Here is a 22,246-nt window from a genome sequence, read left to right as displayed (position 1 = left end):
AAAAACAAAGACATTAATTTTGGCCTAGTTAAGAGGTTTTTCAAAAGAACCCATTCCATAAAAAAATCATGACACTCTACTCGTGGAAAAAAAAATTTACTCTACTCGAGGATAAAAAATTAATAAAACTCTTGTCCTTGCTCTTGGTATAATAAAATAAAGGACTCAAAGGTAAAGAAACAACTTGATCACAAGAAATGCTAGGAAAAATATATATATCCATAAAGGAGCAGCTGACGTCCATCTAACAATGGCCAAAATGGTCTAGGCACACACATGAAAATCAGCTAAACACACATGTTTGCAGCGAAAATGTTCTGCCTTCGTATTTTTGATAATGCTAAAATAAATAGCCTATATGTAGGCTGAATAAACACAAGTCACTATTATTAATCCACTACTACAACTGCATCAGTTAATAAGCAAGGATAATACCGCCTACTGACTAAACAAATTCAGCAAAATACAGAAATTAATATAGTCCAAACGAAACATGTCGACTTTGGCTCATTCTTCAACACGGGTCATAGGAACAGAAAAGAGAGTTTTTGGGCTATACGAGTTTTGGCTTCCGAGATTTTGGAAAAGTTCTTGGTAGCATCTCGACTGATTGTTCTTTCTCCTCCTGCTCTTCCATGTTCTGCGGATCATGAGAAATGCGAAATGTGAAATGAAAAGGATTGCCAAAATATTAATATAAATAAGAATTTAACTTCAGATAACAGGAAAACATGTTGCATTAGAACCTCTGTTTAAGTTGCTTGCATTACTGTTCCTCATCTCGCCCTAAGCGAATGCTCCGCTCCCTCTTATCATAGAAGTTGATATCATCCAGCATTGATGTCATTGCTGTATAGTTCTTGAAAATTCTCAGCATTTCTAAACCTTGTTGGAGTCCAATCTGAGAAGATATGCAATATTAATATCCACAAGTATCAGAAATTATCAAGATAAACCTTAACAGTAACATAACATTAATGGAATATAGTAAGTACTTTTTTATGCTTTTACTATAAAAATTGTTACTTATAAATGCTCTTGACATCATTATTTTTTGTGAATGATGATTTTTGAATCAGAAAGCCCCTGAGCTAATATGTCATACAAATGTCGCGTACCTCCTGCAGATCCCTGGTATGTGTTACAGGTCTATTAATTCTCTCAACGATAATGTGACTCAGTTGTGTGTTGGGAACATCCTTAATTATGTGCCACCTCACTGGAAAGAACCCATTCCAGTTTTTGCTCTGCCAAAAGTCCAGTGTCTTGACAAAGTCCACCCTTCCGATCATTTCAGCCACGCCTACAAACTGCCCACCCCTATTGACCTAATATGCAGGACAAGAAATATTAGGCAACACTCATTTGACTAAAATGCAAATATGATATAGACAAGAAGTCAAGAAGAATTTATATAAGACTCCGTAACAGAACTTTACAAACCCTTACCGCAAAAAACAGGAAAATTGGACAAACAGGATCAACTTCACTTGTATCCTGTTGTGTTTTACAAAAAACGTCATTCAGTTTCCCATTACCATGATTGGTACATGACCAGACACTGTATTTAATGCTTTTATGTATGTCATCTTCACCAATTGACTTGATGACATAAAACTTGGCATTATCATAGTTTGTCCGGAAATCTTCTTTGTTGTATTGATCTCTTGGTGATAAGATCTGCCTCCAATCATCCACAGCCGGTCTATCTGAAACAGATTTGTTCCTTTGGTTTCGAGGACCACGAGAAATTAACAGACAGGCTGACCTATAACCAGAAGTTAACTGTAGCACATCACAAACAATTCATAGTTGTCAGCGCAATTAAAGGCCTAGCAAAACAGATATTTACTTCCAAACCAACCCATATAACAAAACCATCTTGAACAAACATCAGGACTTCCTATAAAACATTGCTCAATGGGAATTTAACATGCAGTGGACTAAAGCTTAACACCTCATCAGATCCACCAGGTCACAGGAACACTTATTGTTCAAAAGTGTACCGTGGATCCAGTTAACCCAAAATAAACAACATCACTAGAAGAAGCAGTAAATTAAATGGAAAAATTGGCACTCATTTGTGAGACTGTAAGCAGACTCTAAAACTAAAAAACGCAGGCACTAAAATCATCTCATAATTCTAATAGAGAACTTTTAGAAAACTTTGTACATGTATCTCACTAGAAGTAAATAAAAACATAGTGAAAAATTAACGGTACCAAGATATCTTATGAATTGGTTACTGTAAAGATGCCAAAACGTTAGACACAAAATAAATAATCAAGAGAAAAATCTGAAGTACATACGCTTGAATCGCTGCTGGCACCCGATTGATTTAATTTTTCATTATATCCTGACAAAGTTACACAGAAAACCAGATAAACCACAAAGTCTAATTAAATCAATAAAAAACCTAAACAGAAAAATCAAACCTCAGTAACCTTCCACTACCTTTCTAATATATAAACACTGCAATCATCATTTACGGGTGCACACACCCATTTAAGCTAATGTATTAACACACGAATAACATGACTGGAACTGGCTAGATGTTCAGTGTAGTAATAATAAGCTAATAGCAAGAGGACGAACTAATGGAGACCGGGACGACGCCGTAGATTAAGGAATGCAGAATCATTTGTTAGTTTTGATCCCAAATACATATATTTATTCAGTAGTAATATTTCATATATTTGTTGTTGATGGAAAGATAACAATTATAACAGATATAACTTTGGTCATCGAAATATTAAAAGCAAAAAAATCCTGAAAGGTTCCTAGAGTCCTAAAAGAGTTTCTAGCTTGTACGGAACTTACTACTGAATAAAATATATGTATTTGGGATCAAAACAATTATAACAGATATAACTTTGGTCATAGAAATATTTAAAGCAAAAAAGTCCTGAAAGGTTCCTAGAGTCCTAAAAGAGTTTCTAACTTGTACGGAACTTTTTCTTGGCACCTAATTGAAACATCAGCCACTTCTTGGGACCTAAAGTACTTCCTTGACATCCATAACGGTGTTTTGAGTCTACGAAGCCAGTGACAAATTTTATTCCCCTAGAAGTAGTCTTTAGACGATTTTTAGGTCCCTAGAAGTGGTCGGCAGGGGTTAGAAACACTTTCTTGGGCTCTAAAAATAGACTTTAGGCGCTAGAAAGATGTTTCAAATGTCTTTAAGGCGCCTTTCTACAATTTCTCCAACTTCTAATTACTGTTCATTATGCTTAATTTTAGTAATATTAAATGGGCATTCTTCCTTAACAAAGAATTGCCCAACCTATTGGGTAGCAATATTTGACCGTAATTTGAACAATCTTGATAGGCACAGAGTTGGATTACAATTGTAGTTAAAGCGGTGCGGAAAGATAAATAAACCCATTTTCAAGTTATGACCAATTCAATAGCACTCATCTTATCTATTATGATTTGGCAAAATTCATAAACTCGGGCAAATTAACCAATATTTGGGGTAAAGTCAATCAACTGAAAGGCTATCGTTGGCTAGTTAAACGTGAATAGCAACTACGTAAAAATCCACACCAAGATTAAATTAAATTAAAACTTACTAATATAGTTAAGAGAATCGTAAACTAATTTCACAAATATATCATTTCCTAAGAAAAACACAACACAGCGAGGGATTGAGAAATTAAGAAGTACCAGATCCGTCATTCATTGAAGCCCTTCTTTCGTCAATCGGTGCACCGTCCCCAGATATGGTATGCATCATCCCGTTAACTACAATAATTAAAAAGATTCTTAAACTAAATTCACAAATACAACATTTCGTAAGGAAAGACACAAGAGAGGGGGGGAGAGATTTACGAATACGAGATTCGTCACTCGTCACCACCCTTTTTTTGTCGGCCGCCGTCGTGCGGCTGCAGCGACTGTCACCGGACTTGGTAGATATCATCCTTGTTCTCTCCATCTGCCTTTTAACTCTAAGCAAAATTTGAAATACACACAATGAAAAGATAGAATAGTTGAATCAATTGCAAATGAATCACTACCCTTGTAGTAACAAAAAGAGAGAGAGACTCAATTGAAATGTTTCAATAATTTAGGATAGGTCTACCTTACGAGAGGAGTGGCATTACTTATATAGTACACATAAAACCCTAATAACAAAATAAAATGGATCAAGGCCCAATAAAATTTGGGCTTATTATAAAATAAGCCACATAACTAATACACTCCTGACCTGCCACAAATAAAACTCATAACATAATTACACTTAAAATTTATAAATTATTTAAGATATTAAAACAAATTATTCTCTACGTTCATGTCCATTCCCCTTCATTCTTGCCTTGTTAATGAAAATATGAATATGAGCAAGTTTTATACTTGGTGCATTTCGAGATGGGACCATAAAATATTCCGTGCATTTTGAGATGTTTACTTATATGAAGAAAGTTGAAAAAAAGATCTAAGGCAAAATATCAAGATGTTGGAAGAAAGAATTATACCTATATCGAGAAGTCTATCATGTTCCTCTAACGAAGCACATATTGTTGGGTTCATCACATGAACATTGAGATATCCACATGGCATAGAGATATCCACAAGGCATAAAAAGAACTATTAAGGAGTTTCTGGAAGCATATTGATGTCTTATTTACACCATTCAAGCTTAGATAGAGAAGTCCACATGGAATGATGCAGATAAATCTAAACTCTGATATTTCAAATTGATCAAGTCATACAATTATTGGAGCACCCAATTCATTGTGATCCTGCAAAGTATTATAAAGACCGGTGTCAAGCATACAAATTAACACGAAGAGAAATCTAACACACAACTACATAATGTAAAATGGAAAATGCTTTTAAGATATAAAGTGGTCCAATTTCAACCAACAAATACATGTAGAAAGAATAACAATCCTTGTTGAATTTGTTTTAGGTTTTTCAATGACTATAAAATTTATGGAACTGCAATTTATATTATATATACACAACCTTGGCACATTTTAAGGACTTAGAACTAACATCTTATGTGTTCTCATGCCTATCAAACACAATATAACTATGTATATATAGCCATGTTAAACTTAGCCACCAAGACATATCATACTTGTTGTACAAGTCATTCCATACTTGTTATACAAACCTGCCTATCTTAATGTCTAATTACCAAACTTTGTGAATAAAACATATCATATATATCTACTCATACAATTATACTCAACCTAATTATATCATGTATCACCAAGGCCATACTATCGTATTGGGTTTAAACACAACACTAACCAACTCAAGACTACCTTGCAAGAACTTTTAATGCAAAATTGCAGATGGCAACAAATTTTTGAGACCTTTTAATAAAAATACATTGAAGTAGCTAATAATATTTATGTTCTTGTATTACACAAAAATATTTATTATCATATATATTATCATGACCACTACAATTATCACCCCCACCACATCAACACCAACACCACCACACAATCATCATCAAAATTACCAAAATCAATTTGAGGTCAAAATTATACATCAACACCACCACCACAATCTACAAAATTACCAAAATTACCAAAATATAGGCTGCCATCAATATCACCACTATTTACAATTCACTAAATTAAAACCAAATCACCAACATTTTATCATAAATTTCCAAATTTCCAAATTAAAATCACCAGAAGTTCAAAATCAAATTATATAAAATTCATATTTGAAAACATCATATTTCTCACACATCCATCACCACCATCTTACCTTCGTCTCTCTGATAATCTGATATAATAAAAACGAGCATAAATTTTATCGATGCGAGCGGGTGAGAAGAATAGATGTTGAAGACGAAAAAAGAACATGATGTGACGAACATATCGGAGCAACGATCTCGTGGTGGCTAATGGTGGCATTGGTGGTGACAGTGCAATTATGGTGATGATGGTCTACCGTGTGGAAAGATAAGAAGGAGAAAGTAAATCTGAAATATAGATATTATGAATATGTATGTATATGTACAATATATGATTAAGATTTCAACTAATTATAAAAATGAAAGGTTGAGATTTGGTCTTACTTTTAATTTTAATATAGATTCTCATTTGATCACCTCCCAATATATACGTGGTCCAAATTAAAAATAATTATAAAAAATGAAAGGTTGATATTTGGTGGAGTCTCATTTCATCACCTCCCCATATATATACGGAGCTTCCCCAATTGATTAGGACATTGGTAAAAGGGAGGGGTAAAAAACAAGGGGATAAGGCCTATCTGTACAGAGAATCAACAAGAAACACACAAAATTCGCAGATTGAATTCATAATTCAACTCTATTCAATAATAACATATTACAGGAGTTTATATAGAAAATTAATTACTTGGGAGCCAAGTAATTTCCTCAAAAAACTAAATCTTTTAAATAAAGGAAACAAATTCTTATTTTATTCTATAATCTATTCTAGAATGTTCCAATAATATAATTATTTAATATAACTTAAATTAACCAATCAACTATAATTTCTTTTATTCCTAAATAAAAAAAATAATATACACAAATCAATTAACTATTCCTTGTTCTGCATCACCAATGAGAACCCTCTTGTAATGAGAACTAAAAACCCAGGTGGAATCACCAAATTTTAAACCAAATCATCATAATATAGATAAATACAAATACATGGTATATTTACATACACCTCCACTACCATAACTCTTCCCAAGATCTTAACAAACATAGCTCGTACCCATAACTTTGACACAAGCATATAAGTTGATAATGATTTGTTCAACCAGGTTTTTTATAACACCACCATTTCTATTACTTCTCTAAAGGGATTCTACATATTCATATCTATCTCAATGAAACTGTTTTGATGGTATCCGGAAGTTAGAATTCTAATGAAAATTGGACACCAATTTGACCAACTAGCTCTAATTACATGAAGGATTGCAGAAAATCATACTCACGGCTATAATAAACAAGCGAGGCTCGAGGCTTCCTATTATAATGATCGTTGGATAGCCAACAAACCATGACAAAGGCTAACCAGACTTTACGCACCATAAAGTTCTACTTTCCGTCACATCCTATGTAAAGTAAAACATTCCATTTGTGCATGTTAAATGTTGCAAAATACCATTTTCCCTATATACATATGGTGATAGAAAATGACCCGTACCGTGCACAGATTATTAAATTACAATAATAAATTTAAGGGCATATGTATACTTTCACATATATATCATACACGGGTAGTGAAGGAACCAAAATCACCTCAATTCCCGTTAAATTTTTACACATTTTTCTTGACTCCCTCTCGAATCATACAGAAAAAAAGTTCCAAATTAAAAAAGAAAAAAGAAAATGCAAAATGGTGAAATCAATTAATCTTCAACCAATAAGCCGCCAAAATCAAATAGAATGGTAGAGAAAACAATTGGATCTGGCTAAGTCATAAGATATGTAGAGATTTTTATCAAGTCAAATTTCAAAAAATATAAGTAGACCAACCAAATGGGAGCATTTATTAAAAAAATATCTCACATCATTCTTTTATAATAATAAACATTAGTGAACTTCTATCCAAATTAATATCAATTTTAAACTAAAAATTCAAAACTTCTTTTTTCTGTAATTAAGACCAATAATTTAATGCATACAAATTACCCACTTCAATCGAATAATATATAATATTTTTAATTTTGACTCTATTTTTAGTAGAACAAGTACTTAACAGAGGTTTTCTCTTAACTTCTCGTGAGGTTCCCTATTACATTTGGTGAGACTAATCCCAACCATAGACGAGCAAGATTTTTTTAACTTTCTAATTAAGCCTAATTTCAGTCAATTTTAAAATATATATGATAGTCATATGGTTTGTAACAATATTAAAAGTCAAGTTTTATATACAACAAAACTTTGAAATATATACATATAAGCTACTTGCTTTGTACATGGTAATGTACCACACACAGAGTAAAATATACTTTAATATTGAAAACAAATTTAAGAATTATTTACAATTATAAAATTGAAAAATATACCATAAGCCACCATAAAAAAGGTAATTTAGCGAAGTGTTCAAATACACTTGTTTTAAAATAGAGTACAAATTTAACAATTGTTATAATCTATAGTTTCTTTGTATATTGTTCGTTAATATTAAAAACTTAAAATAGATTACCATATCTAAGTGCAAACACATCTTATTATTATGGTAAACAAATTTGTAAATAGACTGCCAACCAAGGGGTTGGTGCACTGTTCGCGCTCTTGTCCTTCTTATGGGAGGTCAAGAATTCAATATCGGGTGTGTGTGCGTGTATAATTAATTAGCAAAAAAAAATTGTGAATAGAAATTAGCTACCCAATCAACTAAATAATGATGAACAAGATATTCACATCTAGAAATAAGAATCTACAAGTAAAAATAAAAAATTATGGAAAAGGACCAACTTGACACTATATATCGCAAAACACAACATAAAGAGAAGTATACGAGATACATTAAGAATATAACATACCAATGGGCCCAAGGGCTTCAGCCACAGGCCAACTTGGTACACAAGTATTTTATTCTACTTCATATTAACTTGAAATAAAAACATGATGTTTGGGCAATAGCGTATCAACTTAATAGTGAATGAAAAAGGATTAAAAATGAAAATAAAGATAGTTTCAGTAGGCACGAATAAAGAAAGACTCATATGACCAAATCTAATGATGGACTCCACTACATTTATAATTTATATTATATATGATGAATGACTACTATAATTATAATTTTATAGAGTCAAAATAAAGATTTGAATCTTAAATACAAATATGTATATACTTAAGAAAATATATATAAACACATAGCTTGAAATTCAGTAGGTCAACTACCCCCACTTCCTACCACAATGGTACGTCCCAGAGGCCAGAGTAACAGTGTACAAGATCCTCATCGTCTAGCCAAAAACAGATTTGATAATCGCAAAAAAAAGTGTTTGCGTTATAATGACATGTAGAATACTTAAAACCGAAATGAAATCATTGTTCAATAAAAGTGCAATTTCAGTGAACCGCTTTGTATTTTGTGCACAGGAAAAGAGGCAAATTTATTGCAGGGACTTCCATTTCAATTCTTAAAAAAAACAATCTCCGGGAAGTATTATTTGGACAATGACACTTATGATTACCACAGGCGCCATCAACATATGAAATTTTCAGCACCATATTTGCATTAAATAATAATTTATTACTAATTAAAGCCCTGATAAATTGATGCAATAGAAGTCAGTGGAAGATATTACCCCATCTTCTTATATGTTATTCTTAAGCAAGGTATGAACTTAAATATTTGTAAAAAACAATTACCAAATCAATGCAAAATAGTTAAAGAGAAATTTATCCAAAGATGAAAATTGATACTAGATACAACAACTTAATGTGCCAGACTTTTTATTATAATTAGAGAACCAAAAGCAGAACAATTAAATAGATGACCGGATCATAATCGTCTAGCACCATATGGAGTTTCATGACTATCTATTGGTATTGAAACTGGGATCAGACATGAAATCTAATATCCATTCATCGGAGTCCTTAATAAAAGCCTCATTGAATGGTAAACATTCATTAGGACATGGAGCTTCTTCAGGTTCATAGACTGGATAATATGGCTCGGTTTCTGAGACATTAGTTGGGAAAACTGGTTTAGGCACAAACGGATATGTTTGTACATCTTTGTAGCTAACCTTGGGTGGATATGCATCTACTTTGATAAATGGGATTGAAAGTGCATTTGAAATGAAGTTGGTTGAAGGAGAATTTAGAGCATCTACATTCCAAAATTTATTACCAGACAAAGAAGCATTTTTTGGGAAATTAACAAGCCCCCATCTACCATCTGCAGAGCCAACATCAACAATCTGAGCTTCATTCTTAGCTAACTCGTGAGGGTATGAACATCCCTTTCCATCGGAATCTGGAATAACTAACGGGGTAACAAAACTTTCTTTAATCGTGCCGATGCGCATATGTTTCTCTCCACTCCTCTTGGTACGAGGCTTACGCAGATTCGACACTGGCTTTAAATCCATAAAAGATCGCAAAGAGATAACTACTATGAACTTTATTTTGTGGCTAAGAGGCAGAAGAAACATTGATTCTGGAAGCTAAATGATATTTATAATAAAGGTTGGAGGATGCAAATGAGCCTAGGCTATATAAATACTGCACTAGATATGCTGGAGAATACTGGATGCAACATACATTGACATGTGTCTGCTATAAGCATTACGTGGAGGTCCATCTTTGGCACGAGATTCTCTGTGCATCAGGAACCTTCTTGAATATTGAAACGGCCCACTCAACCACATACACGCCAATATAATTAAAAAAGGAATTATTTTAGACATATATATTTAAAATGACAAAATCAATATTGTACATTGTTGGCGAACAGATTCTATTGAAGAAAAAGTTATCCCCTTCAAGAAATTTCCATAATTGAGAAGGAAATCTAATTTTTACTACATAAGTGTGCAAGTAAAAATAAGAGAAGCAAAACTATGTAAATTTCCTAAAGAATGCACCAAAAAAATAAGAAGATGCTGGCATAGAGAACTGCAAACTTCACTAAGGTTTATACCAAATAAGGTAGAGAGGGCTAAAACCAATCCGAAAACCAGTTATGGGAAGGAAATTCAAAGTTACTAAATTCTGTATTAATCCAATTATAGTTTGTCCACAAAATCATGACTCTCATGAGAATTATCAGTAACAGCCTTTCTTCCGTCCCTTTTACAGAGCCTCTCTCCCACTCCTTTTTTATATATATATATTGCACTTTCTTTTCATTTTAGATATTTTTGTCCTCCCACTTTCTCAAATCATTTCACTATGGTAATTTTAACAAATGAGTAGTTGGAGATGACACACTAAATTGATCAGAGCCAAATTATTATCTATATTATATTTCAAGAGTCGACTAGGAGTCTCTCGGAGAAACTTATGTAGGATTTCATTATCACAAATACGTGAGTTGATAACAAAGCTCGTAAATATAACACTAAGCACCTAGCCTCATGTCCTATCATGTACCTGAAATCTTTCACAATCAAAATCAAACTCAGAATATTATGCAAATCGTCGTTATACTTATGGAGAAATAGTGAGAGCGTAAGAAACGGTTTCCAATTCACTTCAAGTCTTCAACACATCGCATTTAAATCAAGTCATCCGTCCAACAAATTTAGCTTGCGGTTAGTGATTACTACAAGACTAATAATAACAATAAGCCATTAAGAAAAGGAAATAATGTAATTACGAAATTAGACCAACAGAAGCAAAACAACCTTCTACTTGAACAATCTCATAAACCATTTCGAAAACTCGTGCTTATAATAGAAGCTAACCGCTCCGATTCGGAAACTACTGGATATAAACTTATTCAATAGCTTTCACAGATAATTTCAGATAAAAACAAACTAATTTTCTCGGAGTACAACTGATTTGTGCACAAAAAAGAAATTAGAATAAACTAATCAAAACTCGAAAATACGAAAACTAACGAGCAGTGCTTATAAATAGATTAAAGCAAGAATTAAAAGGTAGAAATGTATATATACCTGTAATTGATGAGTGCAGATAAACTAGAAACGATCATTGTAGAGGAGAGTGAGAACACTCTCAGCTGCCGTCGCACCGATTATGATGTAACGGCGTCGTTTTTGAGTCCGAAGGCTGTGTTGGTAAGTTGGGCTTCTTGTACAATGGTGGGCCACGTTTGTGGATTTTGGGAAATTTTGGAACAACAGCTACATTTAGAGCCCGTTTGGCCCTGTTTAAATTTAATTAACTTTTGAGTTCTAACTTCTAACAAGTAAAAAATACAAAGTGACCGTTTGAGAAATTTTAAAATAAATAATTTATAACTTAAATCAAATAAATCACTGATATGTGATAGGTTGATAAATGCTTATAAATTATACAAGTGTTTGGATAATTTAACAAGTTAGATTTTTTTTATTTAAATGAACTAAAATAAAAAATTTTAAATATAATTATCTTAATTCTAATATTTTAATTAGATTAACATTAAAAATATATATATTTTTTAAAACTAAAATTGATAAAAAAAAATACAAAATAAGTTGAGAAAAAGTACGTCGTTACTAAGATTCAACTTATCAGCTTATAAGTTGTAAATTCAACTTATAATTTGGGTCGACAAACATTCGTCAATAAGCTGTTGCACGCTTATAAGCTAATAAGTTTGGCATATAAGATTTGTCAAACAGTCACAAAGAAAGGATGTAGTAGGGCTGCACATGGGTCAGGTTGGTCGGGTTAGAGACGTTTTTACAACCCGACCTAACTAGATCGGTTTGAAATTATAAATAAACTAAAATGTGAATAACTTATAATTATAGTACTTATGTTTAAATTTGATTAACATTTTAATTTTAGTAATGTATATCATATTGTAAATCATAAGATAACGGATGTGAGAAAAAAAGATAATACATAACTCATTTAATATATTGTAGTATTTAAAGAAAGACATCTAAAAAGATGTATAGATAAGTATCAAACTTAAAAAATTAAATAAAATTAAGAGTGACATATTAATAAATCGGGTTGGGTTGGGTTGGGTTAGGGTAAAAATATTTGAAACCCATATCCAACCCATTTACGTTCGGGTTGAGTACGTCACAATCATCTATTATTTGATTTACATTGAGTCGGATTTTTCAGATTAAAAAAGGGTTGGGTTGGGTCGGTTTGATCGGTTTATGCAAGTCATCTGCAGCCCTAGGCTATAGTACTTAAATTCATTTTTGAATTTGTAATTTTATTAATTATTTTCACATAATGTTAGGAGCAATTGATGATATCAAACAAAAACTATCAGAAGCATCGAAGGATGATGACTACATCGACGGATGATAATGACATCTACGGATGATGATTACATCGACAGATGTTGATAATCGATGGATAATGATGTCAACGGATGATGAAATCAGTATTTGTCACATCAGTCGATCTTTGAGAAGGAAAAGGAAACAGGAACTCATGGCGGTGAAGGACTTTATCTCAGAAGCAATTGTATAGGTTTCCTTGTTGTTAATAGAATAGGATTCCTTATACATTAGTAGTTGTGCTCTATATAAAGCACAGATTAGGTTCATGCTATAAGCATTGCGACATTGTTATATCTTTCGCATAACCTAGCAGCTCTCAAGGATATTTGTTCATCCTTTCGAGAGAGTACGTTTGTAATAAGTTTTTATCAGTTAATATAAAAACTGTTGATTATGTTGAAGCTTTGTTGAATTGATTGTATTAACTGTATTCACCCCGCTCTACAGTTGATTAAGGGCCTAACAATTGGTATCATAGCTTGCTGTTAACGTACAAACAGTTTAAGATCTGAAAATCAATCAACCATGTCAGACAAAGAAGAAGAAGAAACACAGAATCCGAATCCGAAGCCACCACCCCCAGCCACATCACAAATAAGTAGCAACATGAGTAGGTATGAAGCAATCAAGGTGCCTATCCCGAAGATACATGAATATCCAATCTGGAAAGTCAGGATGACCATGTGATTGGAAGCCACAGATCCTGAATATCTGAACAGGATCTATGATGGTCCTCACAGACCAATGAAGGTAGCTGTTTCGCTTGTAGGAGAACCAGAGAAGATGATAGACAAAGACATGAAGGACTACTCTCCTGAAGATATCTCATCTATCATGAAGGATGGTAAGGTCTGACATATTCTGCACGGCAGTCTTGATAGTGTTATGTCCAATAGAGTCATTGGATGTAAAACAGCAAAAGAGATATGGGATGCTTTAGAAGTAAAGTGTCAAGGTACAACTACTATCAAGAAGAACAAGAGGATAGTACTTACTTAAGAATATTAGCACTTTGACTCAAGGGACAATGAGTCGTTAACTGAGATCTATGACAGATTTCAGAAGTTGCTGAATGACTTATCCCTTGTCGACAAAGAATATGATTTGGAAGACTCAAACCTGAAGTTCCTACTTGCTCTCCTTGAAAAGTGGGACTATAAAGTCACATCAATAAGGGATAACTATCAACTTGATATCACACCTCTAGATGAGATCTATGGAGTTCTGAAAACTCATGAACTAGATATGGAGCGAAGAAGCAAGAGGAAAGGATCAAAAGCTAGACCAGTTGCACTCAAGGTTGAAAAGAACCAAAAGGAGAAATCTAGGAGAAAAATCTACTCCAAAGGGAAAGCCATGATTGCACAGTCAGATACTGAATCATCAAATTCTGATGATGACTTAAATACTGATAGTGAATCAGATACTGACAGTGATCATAACAACAATGAAGATATGGATCAAATGGCTGCCCTACTGGTTAAAAGATTGAAGAAGATGGTCTACAAGAACTTCGGGAAAGGGAGAAGATTTTCCAGAAAAGGCTCCAGTTCCTCAAACTCTGATAGGGGGAACAACAGGAGAGATACTGATGAGAAGAAATCAAGATCTGGAAAACTTGACAAGTCAAAAGAGAGATGTTACAACTGTGATGGAATTGGACACTTTGCAGCTGACTGCAGAAAACCCAGAGCTGAGAAGAAACAAGCCTTGATCTCGAGGTAGAGAAACTAGGATGATTCATCAGATTCAGATGATGGAGTCAATTATGCTCTCATGGAAAAAGCTGATGCTGAGGCTGACAATGCTAAATTAAAGGTACCTCAGACTAATCTTGCTTTTGATACTGATGATATATATGAATTAAGATTATTTCTTAAGTCTCTGCATTTTAGGTTTTAGAATCAACCTTAGAGAATAATAGAATCAAGAGTGAAAACTATGTGTTAAAGAAAAGGAATGATCACCTAGAAACTGAGTTGCTTTCCATGCTAGAAATTCAAAAAAAGAGATAATGATGTTTATGTTAACGAAAAACTGCTAGAAAAACATGCTTATATAGAAAAGGAGCTGGAAAAAGAAAGAGAAGTCATTAAACTTTGGACTAACTCTGGAAAATCAACTCAAAAAATTCTACAGAATGGTTGTTGGGGATCAGGATTAGGATATTCAGCTAGATCTAATTCTGATAAAAAAAGTAAAAAAGAAACTGAGATAACAGAACCAATACAAAATGATAGCAAGGTCAAACAGAATAAGGTTCAAATAAAAACCATTAAGTTTAATCCTAGTGCTAATTCTGTTAAGTCAATTTATGAGGAAGGTACTACCTCAACACCTAGATCAAACTTAATCACTGAAAAGAGTGAACTAGTTCACATAAATTCAGTAAATATCAGTTCAATGACTCAAAAACCAGCTTAAGCAAAAGCTGAAGGATCTACACATGAAAGACAAGAGGAAAAGGTCTAGGAAAAATAGGAATGGCAAGGTAGGTGTTAATAAAAATGGAAATTATGTAACCTCATATAATGCACCTGGAAAGACCTGTTCAAACTGTGGTAACACTAATCATCTTGCTAACTCTTGCAAGAAGAATAAAAAGATAAATATTGTTTCTTTCAAATTAGTGTTTAGGAATAAAACATTTAGATATAAACCACAGAGTCCTTGTTTTCATTGTGGAAGTGTTTGAAATTCTATTTATACATGTAAAGAGTATCACAGTTTGTATTATGATTATTATAAACTGAAACCCTCTTTAATTAAAGCAAACTCTGTTTCTGCATGTATAAATACTGATAGTAAGGATGTTAACATAAACTCTGATAAAAAGTCTTCTGCTGTATATGTTAACAAACTTAAAAAGGCTAAATAATTCAAGCAAGTCTGGGTCCTTAAAAACACTAATGGATTCAAATTATTGATTGCATGGTGACAGGAGGAATGCTCTAGTCTTGGACAGTGGATGCTCAGGACATATGACTGGTTATAAATCCCTGTTATCAGAATTTGAGGAGAAGGTTGGCCCAAGCGTTTCTTATGGAGATGGCAACTTAGGAAAAATCTTGGGATATGGCAAAATCAAAGTTGGAAATGTCATCATTGAAAATGTAGCTCTAGTTGCAGGACTCAAGTATAATCTGATTAGTATGAGTCAAATCTGTGACAGAGGTTACCATGTCAACTTTTATGAGGAGCATTGAGAAATTATCAGTAAGTCTAATGGCAAGATCACATTAACTGGTGTGAGACATGGTAGTTTATATGAAGCCAGGGTCTCCACAAGTATTGATAATTCAAAAGTTTGTCTACTTAGTTGAGCATCTGTGGAAAACAGCTGGAACTGGAATTAAAGACTTTCTTACCTCAACTTCGACAATATCAATGAACTTGTGAGGAAAGATCTTGTTAGAGGATTGCCCAATGCAGTTTTTACTCCTGATGGCTTATGTGACTCATACCAGAAAGCCAAATAAAGGAAAACTTCTTTCAAGAGTAAAATTGAATCCTTCAGAGTTTACAATCTGGGGACAAGAACAATTATGAAATCTATACATGTATCTTTTGATGATAAGAAGATAACATGTCTAGAAGATACAGATGACCATGACAAATTGAGATTTGAAAATGAAGTACCTTATGCTGAACTTTTAAATCCTGACTCTGATACAGTAAGTCCTGATATCACTCAAAGCTCTGAGATTCCACAGGACAGTGGAAATTCTTATAATACTGAAGCATATGTTAAGGGGGAGCAACATAACTCAAATCCAGAGACTACAACAAGTGATTCATCTCAAGGGACATCAGTAGAAAGATCATCAGTTTCATCTTCCTTAAATTTTGATGAGTCAAATACTGATAACAATGGGAATACTAATTCAGGGGGAGCATCAGGAAACAATAGTGGTACTAATCAAAGAAATAACAGAGAATTCATGGATCAGGGGGAGGTTCGTCTTCAAGGATCAACTTCCATCTGCAAGAAAATGGTCTAAGTCACACACACCTGACTTAATCATTGGAAACCCTGACAGTGGTGTAAGAACAAGAAAAGCCACTCAGAATGAATGTCTTAACTATTCTTTTCTATCTCAAACTGAACCTAAGAAGGTTGAAAAAGCTCTGCAAGATGCTGACTGGGTCACAACAATGCAAGAAGAGCTCAATGAATTTGAAAGGAACAAAGTCAGGACTCTTGTGCCAAGACCAAAGAACAGATCAGTAGTTGGCACAAATTGGGTGTTCAGAAACAAAACTGATAGTGAGGGCATTGTTACAAGGAATAAAGCAAGACTGGTTGCAAAGGGTTAGTCACAACAAGAAGGCATTGATTATGATGAGACATTTGCTCCAGTTGCAAGGCTAGAGGCAATAAGAATCTTTCTTGCCTCTGCTGCTCACAAGAAGTTTAAGGTGTTCCAAATAGATGTGAAGATTGCATTCTTAAATGGAGAACTCAAAGAGAAAGTTTATGTTGAACAGCCTCCAGGGTTCATTGATCCAAGGTATCCAGATCATGTCTACATACTGGATAAAGCACTCTATGGACTGAAGCAAGCTCCAAGGGCCTGGTATGAAACACTTGCTCTATTTCTTCTAGAGAGTGGTTTCACAAGAGGTACAATTGATAAAACTCACTTTTATAAATACCATGGTAATGACTTTTTATTAGTATAGATATATGTTGATGATATCATTTTTGGATCTACTAATGATAAACATTGTGAGAGATTTGCAAAGCTAATGTAGTCCAGGTATCAAATGAGTATGATGGGAGAATTGAGTTACTTTCTGAGGTTACAAGTTAAACAGACTGATGAAGGAATCTTCATACACTAGGAATCTACTCAATAGATTTGGAATGCAAGATTGCTCAACTGCATCAACTCATGTGGCCACTGCAACCAAGTTAGATTTAAATACTGGTTCTTCAGTAGATACAACTAACTATAGAGGTATGATTGGCTCAATCCTGTATCTGACTGCTAGTAAACCTAATATCATGTATGCTACTTGTCTTTGTGCAAGGTTCCAAGTTGACCCTAGATAACCTCATCTATTAGCTGTGAAAAGAATTTTTAAGTATCTCAAAGGCACCATGAATCTGGGATTATGGTATCCTAGAGATTCAGACTAAGCTAATTGGATAATCAGATGCAGAAGCAGAATACATTATTGCAGGAAGCTGTTGTGCTCAGATTCTATGAATGAAGAATCAATTACTGGAATATGGGTTAGACTATTCTTTTATTCCTATATATTGTGATAATCAAAGTGCTATTGCAATGACAGGAAATCCAGTGCAACATTCAATGACTAAGCACATCAGTATCAGATACTATATCATAAGGGAACATGTGGAAGATGGTATAGTGGAATTTGTCTTTGTTCCAACAGATCAGCAAGTAGCATATATATTCACCAAGCCTCTCTGTGAAGCTACTTTCACAAGATTGGTGAATGAATTGGGAATGATTTTAGGACAATTCTCAAACTCTGATAATTAAGTCTGCTAATATTATTGAAGCATGGTATCTTATTATTTGTCAGTACTTGTTAGATACTGATTCTTATGCTAAATATTGATGCCATGATAACATACAAATTGTGCTAAATGATTTTATGTGAAAACTGCATGTTGAACTACTGATTTTGCTTACATGCTCAGTTATTATTTAAACTTGTTTTGACTAATAGGTTCTATCAGTAGTTGATAAAATTCTGATATTGGTCAACCCATTTTTGACTGATAAGTCCTGATATTCGTAATTAAAATGCTGATAATAATCAAAACTTGATTTATTATTATACTTCATTGATTATTTTGAACTTGTTCAAAATAAATTATGAAGCAGTATTTTTAATTATACAGTGAGATAGTGGAATATCTTTCAATTGCTTAAATGGGTTAGTCATTGATGCAAGTATCTTGTGAAACTTGAGTATTTACATTGGGAATAGGAATCTGAAAAGAGAGATTATTTATTGTTTACCTAGATACGCGTAATCGTGTATTTGCATTATGGTCAATTATTACATGGTTAATTAAAGAGTGTCTTCAGTTTCTGAACTTCTTTTCTATAAATATAACCCTTCTCTTTCAAAACTTCTCACTGCCTTTTCACTCGGAAATTCCAAATATACTCATTTTCTTCATTCAGAATCTATGGCCACCTTCTATTCTCTTTCACATCGAGTTTATCGTCCAGTAGCAATTCCTGAATACGGAAGATTATATTTCGACATCGATCGACTTAGGGTAGTCTTCCACGACCAAGATTATTCTCTCCCTGAGATTCCTCAATAGATTCTTGATCGACTGAACTCAAATGACACTCAATCTCTTCATCTCTTTAGACTAGACGTCCGCTTTGAAAAATGAGACGAGCTGATGTGGCTGCACAACAGCGTCTTGAGGAAGAACAACGTCGCCTCATATGGCTAGCATTTCAAGAGAATATCATTTCTCTTACGGGTTCTATGTCCCGGATCTTTCATCAGAGGACGGTGAAGAAGTTGGAAGAAGAAAAGAAGAAGAAGTCGGAATAGTTAGATTGTTTAGGGTTTTATTTTTAAAATTCTCTGAAAATCTTGTACTCTGCTTCTTAATGATCAATGAAGTATTCTATCTTCCTTGATTCTTATTTGATTACTTATTTACTTTCTTGTTTGTGTGTGCTTGAATGCCTTTACATGATATATCCAAATTAGTACTGCATGCTAAACTTCGAATGTTTTTAATAGTGCATGTGAATAAACTAATCTCTGTTTAAGTTCATGTGATCACTTCAGTATAGATTGAGCAAACTATAGGAGGTAACTGTTATTAAAAAAGAAATTTATGGAAGATTTAATTCTTAGTCAATGAGGATTATTATCTTGAGTGTTACATTCTATTTAGAATCTTTGAAACTTTCTTTTTCTCATCAAGAAAGTTGTTCACACTCATTTCTTAACATTACACATCTTAAATCTTAAATTTCTTCTCACAACTGAAACACTTGAATTCTTTTCTCAAATGTTTCCAAAAATCAAGTGACATAATTCTTGAATTATGCTCACCACTCAAAAACAACATTTAGTTGGTTAGAGATTACTTGCTGAGGTAGATCCTAATGATACCAACAGAGACACAGAGGTTTCATCAGTTTTTACTGAAGACTCTGTGATAGCTTTCAATAAACACATTCAAGTATTAGTTCTTTGCCAGAAGAACAAGGTTTGAGATCATGGTACATGACAATAACCTGATCAAATCCTCTTCAATTCAAAAGGAGGTTCTCATTATTGATGAACAACAACTGTCATAACCACAGTATCAATTGTGAGCTAAATTGTGTATTCACAAGGTATAAATACTGTTATTACTTTATCAGCATTTATTCTAAATACCGATCTAGTTCTTTCAGCAATTATTATATTTTTTATGATATAAATCTTGTTGGCATGATTACTCCTAGACCTTATTTAAGGAATACCTCTAGTTGTATGACCACAGGTCACCTTTTTTTAGCCACCTCTTATTTCTGTAGGACAATCTTTCTGAACCTTTTTCTGTGAGATGTGTGAAAAGATTGAGAGAAAAACAGAATTTAAGAGAGGCAGGATCCTTCCTGGAAAAAGGAGAGGTAGATGAGAGATAAGATTTAGTAATCCTTATGAGGAAGCTCTGACTATTTAAAGTCATGAGATGTGTGGTGTGAGGAGTAATGACACTACTTTAAAAGAATAGAGAGATTAAGGTTTATTCACTATATGTTTGCAGGTGCTTAGAGTCCTAAGAAACAGATACTGAACAGCAGTCTGTTGAACATCAAGAACACTCTGATACACCAAGGGCTATTAATCTCCATGCAAGTCTAAGTACTGATACTTTCTTGCAGTCCATACATTCTTCTATTCCAGCACATAGTACAATCCCTGTTTTTGTTGAAAAACAGTCCATTTACTCTACTTTACCATCACCTGAGGAAATCCCTGTTGTTTCTGAAGATGTAGTAGCGCAACAGTCCATTCATAAAGTTTCATTCATTTAAGGATCACCACAGCATGTTACAGGAACTGAGATTCTGGAAGTAAATCTCGAAGCTCCAATTCATTTATCTACAATACTTGAAGATGTGGAGTTAACTGCTGAAGGTGTGGAAGCTTCTGAAGCTACTGGATCACATACTGCAGAAATTTCTAAATCTATTGTACATGCTGAAGCTAATGATGAAGTTCAGCTATTAGTGCAAAATCCGGTTGCTGTTGAAGTATCTAATGATGGTGAAGGAGCTAATGTTTCTAATGCTATTATAGATCCTAAGGATGATCTTTTCTTCCCTGAAGATATGCCTATGCATGTAAGACAACAGAAACTGAAAGAGTTAGATGATACAAAAGAAAAGGATTATTCTGATAATCTCTGGAATGCTCATTGGAAAGATAATACATATCCTATTTCCAGAACACAAGTTGTTGTACAACTGGAAACTACAAACAGCTCATGAAGCAACTACTACTCAAATCAATCAGATTAAAAAATCTTTGATTGCTTCAAAGCTGACTACTCATCAGGAAATTCAGAAACAAATTTCACCAATAGTTGCCAAACAAACTGCAATTGAAACCAGTCAAGCTAGATTGGAAGCTAAACAAGATCAAATGTCTGCTCAACTTACAGAAGTACAGAATTCAATGGAGCTTATTCTTTCTCTACTGCTTGGTGATGATGCCAAAACGGGGGGGGGGGGGGATTATTAAATCTAAATGCAAACAGCTGTCATTGACAAGTACTGATGATGAAAATCTTGATGGAGGTAATAAGGGGGGATAGAAGGATAGGAAAAGGAGAAAATGAAAGAAGAGTTGAAGATTTGACTGTGACTATAAAAATGCAAAAATCTTCACAAGTCACAATTGTTGCTGATGAAGACCAAGGTATTCTGGAGATAGAAGCCGGTGCTGAAGCAAGGCAATTTCTTCGATCTCTGAAAGACAACTCTGTTCTACAAGGATCTAAAGATTCAATTGTTTGATTCTGAGGAGAGTAGAAGAATATGTGCAAAAGAAAATCCAAGAGTTGATCTTGAAAAGCTAAGGTAAATAGAGGAAGACTTCAAGAATTCCATGAAGACAGCAAATGCTGATATTACTGTTATTTCTCAAGTACTTTATGAAGATGTCCTTTTAACAGACCAACCAGCGGTGTAGTTATAAGGGAAATCAGTCAAGCAAAAGATCTCAGATCACAAGTTACAGTAACTGCTGACTTGAAGCTTAAAGGAAAAGAGAAAATAGGAGAGAAGTCAAAGTTTTCAAAGTCTAAAGTCAAAGTTGTTATTAAAAAAATAAGGAAGATTATTGAAGCATT

General features: G+C 33.6%; 1 protein-coding gene across 4 annotated transcripts; it reads right to left on the bottom strand.

The window, feature by feature from the left end:
* Positions 1-300: 300 nt before the first annotated feature.
* On the bottom strand, positions 301-11,745 carry LOC141668116 (YTH domain-containing protein ECT3-like). Of its 4 annotated transcripts, none has more exons than XM_074474816.1 (9): positions 11,587-11,741; positions 4,479-4,745; positions 3,832-3,950; positions 3,667-3,744; positions 2,310-2,356; positions 1,450-1,785; positions 1,119-1,328; positions 747-901; positions 301-640 (listed from the first exon to the last, which is right to left on the bottom strand). In XM_074474816.1, the coding sequence occupies exons 3-8, from the start codon at positions 3,935-3,937 to the stop codon at positions 767-769; spliced, it is 912 nt and encodes a 303-aa protein (XP_074330917.1). In that variant the 5' UTR covers positions 3,938-3,950; positions 4,479-4,745; positions 11,587-11,741; the 3' UTR covers positions 301-640; positions 747-766. The 4 variants fall into 4 exon arrangements, 3 of the variants coding, with proteins under 3 accessions (XP_074330917.1, XP_074330918.1, XP_074330916.1); XM_074474817.1 differs by lacking the exon at positions 11,587-11,741 and adding an exon at positions 10,229-10,357; XM_074474815.1 differs by lacking the exon at positions 4,479-4,745.
* Between the last annotated feature and the right edge of the window lie 10,501 nt (positions 11,746-22,246).

Source organism: Apium graveolens, chromosome 6, assembly GCF_009905375.1.
Source record: "Apium graveolens cultivar Ventura chromosome 6, ASM990537v1, whole genome shotgun sequence".
Classification (NCBI taxonomy): Eukaryota; Viridiplantae; Streptophyta; class Magnoliopsida; order Apiales; family Apiaceae; genus Apium; species Apium graveolens.
This window is presented reverse-complemented; position numbering and strand designations above follow the sequence as displayed.